The sequence below is a fragment of the Ovis aries genome, chromosome 4 (assembly GCF_016772045.2).
Source record: "Ovis aries strain OAR_USU_Benz2616 breed Rambouillet chromosome 4, ARS-UI_Ramb_v3.0, whole genome shotgun sequence".
Taxonomy (NCBI): domain Eukaryota; kingdom Metazoa; phylum Chordata; class Mammalia; order Artiodactyla; family Bovidae; genus Ovis; species Ovis aries.
In genome coordinates, this window is record NC_056057.1 from 26,821,943 (window position 1) to 26,832,449 (window position 10,507).

The 10,507-nt window shown below is 34.8% G+C and overlaps 1 protein-coding gene across 2 annotated transcripts in view; it reads left to right on the forward strand.

Moving 5' to 3' along the window:
- AHR (aryl hydrocarbon receptor) overlaps positions 1 to 9,529 on the forward strand; it is a 50,762-nt gene extending 41,233 nt beyond the window's left edge. The window contains exons 9-11 of one of the 2 annotated variants that reach the window (XM_060414533.1): positions 293 to 434; positions 3,385 to 4,621; positions 6,779 to 9,529. In XM_060414533.1, coding sequence (XP_060270516.1) covers positions 293 to 434; positions 3,385 to 4,621; positions 6,779 to 6,781 — 1,382 coding nt within the window. In that variant the 3' untranslated portion in view covers positions 6,782 to 9,529. The remainder of the gene's footprint in view (positions 1 to 292; positions 435 to 3,384; positions 4,622 to 6,778) is intronic. The other variant, XM_004007775.5, reaches the window with a different exon arrangement.
- The last annotated feature ends 978 nt before the right edge of the window (positions 9,530 to 10,507 follow it).

The window sequence follows — 10,507 nt, forward strand, 5'->3', positions numbered from 1 at the left end:
TTAAAAATGAAAACAATTTCCCCCCTAAACTATACTTCCTAATAGTTTCACATATTACTTGAATTGTCTGACTTAATCTTTCCTTGAATCATTTAAATAATAAATTTAGTCTGAAATAGGAAAAAACAGCAATGCTGAAGAACTATCTTGATGCATTTTAATATACTGTGCTTAGAAGTCATCACTGTATTTATCATCTTTGGTGATATGTGAATTATACCCAGAAATATTATAGAGATTACTGTGTTGATTTTAGATTTGCTAATTTTGTTTGTTTGTTTGTTTGTTTTAGTGATTAAGACTGGAGAGAGTGGCATGATAGTGTTCAGGCTTCTTACGAAAGACAATCGATGGGCTTGGGTGCAGTCAAATGCACGCTTAGTTTATAAAAATGGAAGACCAGATTATATCATTGCAACTCAGAGACCGCTAACGTAAGCACAAAGACCTATAATGTTTCATGTTTTGGTTTTTTTATTTTTAACACTTTGGTTTAGAAATCTTCTTACATGAAAACCTTAAAGTAAATTCGAGGAGAATTTACACTGGAAATAAACACCGAAAAGGTAATATGTGTAGAGAGAAGCCTAGGTAAGTTAAAGACACTGAGAAATCAGAGTTAACCAACTTTCTTGAACAACTATGGATGTAGAGCTATTGAAGAGAATGATTAACAGAAACTCCAAGGGTTCATCCTGGGTATCTGAAAGTAAGGTGAAAAGTCAGGGCCTTCTGTTAAAATAAAAATATAATAGTGCTTTATTTAGCATGTGTTTGCTAATAAGCAGGCAGTGATTCTTAAGTTTCTCATATGTTCTAGAAGTGGGGATGTTGTCAAATATTCACATTGCACACCTTTTCTCTACTCTGGAGAATTGATTTGTGTATGTGGCTTTGAGGATAGGGATCACAATTACTTTTTGTCCCTTATATGGACATTTAGTCGACTAGTAACATTTATTTAAAAGATGATTATTTTGAAAAGACCACCTTTTCCTCACTGCACTACATTTCAATCAGAGGATTGTATCTGTGATTCTGCTTCTCAGTTCCATGGGTCAAGTTGTCTGTTTTTATTCCAAAGCACATTGTCTTAACTATTCTGTATCTTGATAGGCCTTGCTATCTTTATGCCCACCATTTTGTTTGGTCAGAATTTTTGTTCTCCTTGGATAGAGTCTTGGCCTCTTCTTTACCCTTCATATTTCCATATATATTTAGCAATCAGTTGCCAATTCCTATGGGAAAATCTGTTGAGATTTTTAATGGGACTATATTGAAATTATAGTTCCTTTTGGAAAAATTAACATCTCTATATTGAATCTTGCAACCCATGAATGTGGTGGTCCATGTGTATGTACCCATGTTTTTATCTTAATAATGGGCTGTATTGTTCTTGCTGCTGCTGCTGAATCGCTTCAGTCGTGTCCAACTCTGTGCGACCCCATAGACGGCAGCCCATGAGGCTCCCCCGTCCCTGGGATTCTCCAGGCAAGAACACTGGAGTGGGTTGCCATTTCCTTCTTCAGTGCATGAAAGTGAAAAGTGAAAGTGAAGTCGCTGAGTTGTGTCCGACTCTTAGCGACCCCATGGACTGCGGCCCACCAGGCTCCTCCATCCATGGGATTTTCCAGGCAAGAGTGCTGGAGTGGGGTGCCATTGCTTACCTGAGTCTTATACATATTTTAATTTTATTCCTAGATATGTTCTATGATGTTGTTTTAAATGGTGTGCATATATATATATATATATATATATATATATAAAAATATATAGAAATAGTTGAGTTTTTAATATTGGTGTTTTATATCTAGTGACCTTCATCTCACTTATTAATTCTAATAAGGTATCTGTAGACATTTTTCTAAGGTTTTCTTATATGTCCTATGTTGTTTGCAAATAATTTTTTTCTTTTAACCTTTAGACTTCGTTTTGTTCTTTTTTTTAAGTTCTTCCATTGTAGAATGCAATGGAAATAATGATAATTCATTTTGGTCTTAATCCCAACTTTAAGGGAGAAAGACTTCAAATACTTGATCATTTCATATGATATTTGTAAGTAGTCTTCTGTTATTTTTGTAAATACTGGGTTTATTGTTTCAGGTTTAAAAGCATCCCTTTCTTCAGTTTACCAGAAGAATATCATCGTCATGAGTGGTTGTTGAATTTTTACACCAAATACTTACTTCGCATTCATCAACATCATGATTTTTCTCCTTTATGCTCTTATTTTCTTTCTGTTCTATAAGTTCTGTACTCATATAATTTTAAGACATATTTTCTGGTATTAGGAATTTGTGCCCTGTCTTCGTCACTATTCCTCGAAGGCCGTTAATTTTATCATCCTTCTCAAGGAGTCAGCTTTTGTTTTATTGATTTTTCTCCTGTTATACATTTGTTACCCAGTTATGTCTGTTCAGTATTATTTCCTTCCTTCTACTCTTCTTGGGTATAATTTGAATTTCTTTCCATCTTTTTCTTTTTTAATGTATTTGGTTAAGGTATTAGTTTTTCTTTTAAGTATGATTTTAACTACAGTCCTTTGTCTTTATCATTCAGTTGAAAATATGTGCTAGTATTTGACTTGTTTATTCAGGAATTATTTAGAAACATAGTGTTATGTACTGTTCAATACTAGGGGATTTTCTAGTTGTCTGTTTGTTACTTGACTTTAATTCCACTGAGGTTAGACAATAGACTGAAGGAATTCAGTCCTTTGAAATTTGTTGTGGCTTATTTTATAATCCAGTGTATGGTCAGTGTTGATAAAATCTCCTACAAACTCTTATCAAGACTACACGTTCCCTTGTATGTACAGTATTCTTTACGTATCAGTGGTCTGGTTTGTTTTGTTCACGTTTTTATACATTTGCTATTTTTGTTTGCTTGTTCTATTAGTTATAAAGAGGTTGTTAGACCTATTTGGAGCTCTTTACGTAATACCAGCATTAAATTTTACACATATACACACTATATAGTATATATGAAACTATGACATTTATTCCATGCCTTAACCTAACTTACGATTGTTTTCCCATGCAAAACATTTTAATTTTCATATGTCAATCTTCCTTTAGAGCTTTATATTTCAGCATGCCTCACTGGTATATTTGGATCTGTGTTCCATTCAGAATTTGTTTTTTCAGGTAGGGATGGAATCTGAGAGTGAAATTAAATTTTTGGACAAAGTCTATCCAAAGTTCTGTAAACAGTTTTAATTACTTGTCATCAGAAAGATTTCTCTCAAATTTATGTTCACCTCTAGCAAATTTAACTACTATGTATTTTGTGTGCTAGTTTTTCTTTTTTAAAATTTCTTATTTTGGAAATGTTTAGGATACGGCTTTTTCTAATACGTGCAAACTTTCTTGTGCCCAATTGTAGCGATGAAGAAGGAATGGAGCACTTAAACAAACGCAACATGAAGTTGCCATTTATGTTTACCACTGGAGACGCCGTTCTATATGAGATAAGCAGCCCCTTTCCTTCCATAATGGATCCCTTACCAATAAAGACTAAAAATGGTGCTGGTGGAAAAGACACACCAACTCTAAGTAAGGATTCCCTCAACCCCAGTTCCCTCCTGAATGCCATGATGCAACAAGACGAGGCTATTTACCTCTATCCTGCCTCAACTAGTGCACCTTTTGAAAGGAATTTTTTCAGTGACTCTCTGAATGAGTGCAGTAACTGGCGAAACAGTGTTGTGCCTATGGGGAGTGACAGTATCCTGAAACATGAGCAGATCAGCCAGTCTCAGGACATGAACCCAACTCTCCCTGGAGATCATGCCGGGCTCTTTACAGATAACAGAAACAGTGACTTGTACAGCATTATGAAACACCTAGGCATTGATTTTGAAGACATCCAACACATGCAACAGAATGAGGAATTTTTCAGAACTGACTTTTCCGGTGAAGATGACTTCAGAGATATTGACTTAACAGATGAAATTCTGACCTACGTTGAAGACTCTTTAAATAAGCCTACCTTCGGGTGTTCAGGGTACCCTCAGCAGCCAGCCGTGGCTCTGAACCCTAGCTGTATGGTCCAGGAGCAGCTCCAGTTAGACCAGCAGCAGCTGCAGCCCCATCAGATGCACACAGCAGTGGAACAGCAGCAACAACTGTGTCAGAAAATGAAGCATATGCAAGTTAACAACATGTTTGCAAACTGGAACTCTAACCAATCTGTGCCTTTGAATTGTCCTCAGCAAGACCTCCAGCAGTACAATGTCTTTGCAGACTTACCCGGGACTAGTCAAGAGTTTCCCTACAAACCTGAGCTTGATCCTATGCCTTACCCCCAGAACTTGATACCCTGTAGTCAGCCTGGGTTGCCACCACAACCTCAGGGTACACAGTTAGACTTTCCCATGGGTAATTTTGAACCAGCCCCGTACCCTACTACTGCTTCTAATTTAGAAGATTTTGTCTCATGTTTACAAGTTCCTGAAAACCAACAGCATGGACTCAATCCACAGTCGGCCATGGTAGCTCCTCAGACATGTTACGCTGGGGCTGTTTCAATGTACCAGTGCCAGCCAGACCCTCAGCACAGCCAGCTGGCTCAGATGCCGTACAACCCAACCACGCCGGGCTCACAGGCATTTGTAAACAAGGTAAGGGTATTCTCAAACTGAGTAAGTCCTTTCAAATGCCTCTTCATAAATTATAAACAGATGTAAATTATGAGTTTTCTGTCAGTGACTGATTTTAACATTTTATCTGTAGCATGTATGGGAGAACATTTCTAATTTTATTTGTGACTATTTTGTGTAAGCTGGTACCTTTACATTACTAATACAAGTATATCATTTAAAAGAAATCAAGGACGAAAGCAGTATGAATACATCCATAAGTTAAAAGTAAAATTACCAAGTAAAATTAGTTAAAAGTACACTGTTTAGAATAATGTTGATTTTATTTTTAAATCTGACCTTTTAAACATGCTGACTTAGAAAGCTTTAAGGTTTTAAAAATAGCTTTTTCAAAGCTCTTTTTTTGTTGTTGTTGACATAGTTGATTTACATTTTCAGGTATATAACACAGTGACTCAGTATTTTTATAGATTATACTCATTATTATTAAATGTTGACTCTTTTCCTGTTGAAATTGGGTTAAAACCAGTATCAATGTGCTTCCTTCAAATACTTTTGTCCTAGGTGATCTCTGTTAAAAGTCCTAGGCTCCTCTGTGTTCTATCTTCATTTTATCCTTCAAGGTAAAATAGTTTTTTCCCTGGTATCTGAAGAAAAATAAGAAAGGTAACTTTTCTGGCTTTCTATCACGAGACTCAAGCTGGATGTTTTTAAATGTGTCATTCAGACCCTTCTACCAACATGGTAACTTAAAGTACTTCCTAATGATCGCTGCTCTTCGTGACCACCCAGGAATCTCTTATGCTTGCCTTTATGCTTTTCCATTAGAAAATATTGAGTTAATGTTGTGTATTTTAGTCATGAAGCAAATCCCAATAAGACTGTAATAATAGTTTATAAATGTCATTTGCAGCTTTCGCATTGTTTTTTCCTGATCTTCTTTATACACTTGGTTTGTTTGATTACATATGAGTTTTTCCCTAGAAAAAACTGTGAAAAAATTTCTTATCCTCATTCCTGACATTGTTCAGTTATAATAAAATTTAACAATGAGTTACAATCTATCTCACAACATTGCTGCAGAATAAGCACAGGTAGGTAACTTGTAAACTGTAGAGAAGTGAATTATATAAAATTATATTCTGAAGAGGGCCTGCATTAGCACCAGCTCCTTACAGTGTTTTCTTTCCCACTGTTTTGTGTTACTTCCTTATGAATAGTAAGAATTCTGGACCTACATATTCCCCCAAGGAGTTATTGGACTTCCCTGGTGGCTCAGACAGTAAAGAATCCGCCTGCAATGCAGCAGACCTGGGTTCAGTCCCTGGGTTGGGAAGATCTCCTGGAGAAGGGAATGGCTAGCTACTCCAGTATTCTGGCCTGGAGAGTTCCATGAACAGAGGAGCCTAGAGGGTTACAGTCCATGGGGTCGCAAAGACTTGGAAATGACTGAGCACCTTTAAAAAAAAAAAGTTATTAAATCTAAAAAAAATTGGAACTCCATTTGTGGCTCACATTGTATTTCTGTTGACTAGCACTGCTCTAGACAAGTCTTTTTTCAGGTGGCGCTAGTGGTAAGAACCCACCTGCCAATGCAGGAGACATAAGAGACACAGGTTCGATCCCTGGGTTGGAAATATACCCTGAAGGAGGAAATGGCAGCCCACTCCGGTATTCTTGCCTGGGAAATCCCATGGACAGAGGAGCCTGGCGGGCTACAGTCCATAGGATCCCAAAGGATAGGACACGACTGAAGTGACTTAGCACACAGTCTCTTTAAAGACAATTGCTGATGTGCATTGTATTGAGTGATGAAAGTAATTTATCCAAAACCTACCTTTTAGTGGGCGATTATTACCTTCCCTTTGAAAACTTGACAACGTTTAGAAGGACTGAAACCTAATGTTACATAGGCTTTAGAAAGGTAAATTTCATTTGAAGCAATTAAAGGTATGATTATAATCCATTACTTTCACTAATTATACTAAGATTCAAAAGTTCTTTAATCTATAAGAACCTGTAGAACTATGGAATTATTCAGGTCAATCGCTCACTCATGTCCAACTCTTTGCAACCCCATGGACTGCAGCACGCCAGGATTCCCTGTCCATCACCAACTAATTATTATTCCACAGAACTGTGTGTCTCAAGGTCCTCCCCTCCCTCCTTTTTTTCCAGTAGCACTTATGGAAATGAGACTAAATTTCATTGTTAAAAGGTAAGAGCAAGCATTTTACTTTGGTAATTTTTATTTCCATAATTAGGACAATAAGTTTAGTAGTACTTTGAAAGCATATTATGAATAAAATTGGTTATAGAAATCATACCCATGGTATATAGTATATAAGGCATATTAAGAAACCTCTCGCAAATCATAACTTGCTGCTTTTCAGAAAGTTCTGGGTTATCTGTAGTCCAATGTGGTGATCTTGAATGTAGTTAGTTTATTGGTACCTAAAACTTACTGAGATACAATCTGGTCAAAGCAGACTTATGACGGAGAATAGTACCTGTGGTTCGTGGCTAGTACCTTCTGATCCAGTGGCTCCTGCCCAAACCAAAGGCATTTCATTGATCAGATAGTCAATGGATCGCCACATCTAAAGTGAGACAATGATATCACTCACCTATACTATCTAATGGAGAAACTGAAAGATTCTAAGTGCAACTAATACATGTGTTCAATACAACTTCACTGAATGAGTTAAAATAGCAGTAAAGGAGTTTGAAGTTTAACAAGAACAACTTGGAGGATAAAGATTTTAGAACTACATTTCACATACCTGATGGTTTAATATATATGAAGGATCTGTTCTAATAAGTTGTGTTGCTGTTTGCAGTTTCAGAACGGAGCAATTTTAAATGAAACGTATCCAGCTGAATTAAACAGCATGAGTAACACTCAGCCTGCCACCCATCTTCACCCATCAGAAGCCAGAACTTACCCTGATTTGACATCCGGTGGATTCCTGTAATTCCAAGCCCACTCCTCACCTTGGTTTTTGAGTAGTTTGTGAAGCATCACAGAGTAATAAGACTGTCCTTGTTGGATGTCAGCAAGTTCACATGGAGGCATTGATGTACGTGTTATTTTCACTGTTATAAAAACATTAAAATCTGGTTTGTAATAAGAGGAGTTATTCACCTATACTACCATCATTAGAATAGTATGCTGTCACAGAGGAGTGAAATACCATCTACAGTTTACAGTATTCTGAAATAATACCACAGAATATACAGAACCTTTTCAGGGAGATATTTTGACAGTTTTAAATATGAAAATTTTTTCTCTGGTGGAATTACTTCCATCAGATTGAAATAAAATACTTTGTGTTTTGAACTTGTAGATTATTAGTGTACCAAATATGAACTATTTCCTTTTACTCTTAGCTTCTGCTTTTATCTCAGAGGTTAAAACAAATGGTTTGGTGCTTGTATAAAAAGATAATCTCAGTATGCTCCTCCCTCCTTGGTAATGTAAGTGCCTCACACTTTTTTCTACCTATAACACTGTAGGGAGTATATTTTATGTAAAATATATATTTACATAAAATATACTTTTTCTTTTTAAAATTAATAACATTCTGCACACAAATATTATTGGTATTTCTTAAATTCAGTCATTTTTATTAATCTAGGCATGTTTCAACTGCACTACTCACCCACTTTCTTCAGGTAAAGAGCAAATAATGGTTGAAAAGAGAAATATTTATTACTTACTCTAGTTGTTTCTAGATTTTAATGTTGCCGTGTGCCTTACGTTGAAAAATTTTGGAAGTGGAAATATCTTCCTAAATTTTTTTTTAGTTATTGTAAGAGAGCAGCACTAAAATTTCAAGAGTTTTCAGAAGTAAGAGATATATCACCATTTAGCTTTACTAAAATCTCCACCTTAATAGTTGAATGTTGCCCTGTAAAGAATCTGCTGTTAAATGCAACCCTGAGTATTAACTTAAAATGAAGAGAAGCAGCTTTATTTTTAGCTCTTTAATAAGTACAGCACCCATTTCAATATGTATAAATTCTTTAAAAACTGTTTTAGACCTGTAATCCTTTAAAATGTAATATGTTGACTTTATAAATTTCACTTCTTAGTACAGTGGAAACTATTTGTTTTTCTCATATTTGAGGAGTGTTAAGATTAAATATAGCAATGTTTGGTGCAAAGTATTGGTATAAGTGAAAAAATGGTGCATTGTATAGTTTATAATGAACAATGATGTTTGTAAAATGTTTTCAGTCTTTCATTGAAAAATAGTGCATACCTTATATATGCACATAAATAACTTGTTTGGGTCTTAACATATTTTATCACTGTGTCTTTTTAAGTAGCAAATTAATCAGACCACTAATAACTTTACCATCCTTGGGTGACTTTAAAGTGCCACCGTCTGACTTTCTTTTACTTAAATAGGACAGCTGAAAGGCATAGACATGTTTTGCATGTATTATATAAAAACACAATGAAATCCCTAACTGAAATATAGTATTAAAATACTATACTTTTCTTTTTTTAGTAAATCAATGTATATAAAAGTGACTTCAGACACAATAGCTAAGTCAGTTTTATGCATTTTCCAACAGAATTTTGAACCTGGACAATGAATTCAAGTGTTGAAAAAAATAAATTTGTCTAAAACATTTCATAATTTGTTTGTAGCAGGAGGAATCACTAAAGATTTAGACCAGATTAATATTCCACTTTTACATTGAAATCTTTTATGAAAAGTCTTCATCTAAATAATTTTTGTTAGTGTCTTCCACATGTTACTGGATGAACTGTGTAGTGGGGGAAAAACAGGCTTCTAAACTGTATGTGAATATGTTGACGATCAAGTATACACTTAAAAAACTTAAAGCAATATTGTATATTTTTATCTATATAAAGTAACTAAAATTTACCTAATAATAAAATCACATTAAACCCAATACACCTTTGTCTGTATTGTTAAGTGCCAAAGGAAGAATCTCTGTGTAATGCTATTTTGAGGGATTTATTTTTTGATGACATGCACTTCTAAGGACGTGGCTGTTCCTACTCTGATCTTTTCCCTATGCCAGGTTGTTCCTCCAGTACCTGAAGACTTACCAGTGTTCCGGTGTATTACACATAGCTTTTAATCATTACTCTGCACAATCTAGTGTTTTTCAGTGTTACTAAATTTTAGGTAAATGTTTTCATGGGTGTTTTCTCCTTCGAGATGTTACTGCTTACATATGCCATGCATACATTTTTGTTTAAAATATGATTTATAATATCCTTATCAAAAAATTGTATACGATAATTTATGGTAATAAAATAATCACCAAGTATGAATAGTATGTTTTAATGCAAATTATTTTTGGTCCACATAAAGGAAATGAGCACTTATAGTATAGTATTGTAATTATGTCAGATGAAGGCAACCTATAATATTTAAAGATAGGTTATGTCAGTAATTCCTAAACTTCTTATGAAGTTCTGCTCCCCTGAATATTTTGGGCTTTACTGGAATATAAAAAAAGACTTCAAGGAAACTCATAGATTAAAATGCTTCTGCAATGGACTGTTCTTTTAAACCTTGCACAATCAGTGTTATAGTTTACTGGTGGTAGTATTCATTCCATTTTAATAGTATTTTAAGAATATTTATGAAAAAAATTTTAAACTACCCATGTTCTACTTTGTGCTTTGATAAGAAAAGTTATTGCCTGAACTTAAGTCTCTATCAAATATACCATGTTAAGCCTTTGGTATTACATTATAACTATTAAACACTCACCTTGAATTCTGCAGTTGGCATTATTTGAAGAAAAATTCCTGAGAAAAAGTTCATTCTCAGTAACAATTGTTTACATTAATTTTACACTTATTCTTAATCATAACAACTTGATAGTAACATAGCAAATGCACATTACACCTGAGTC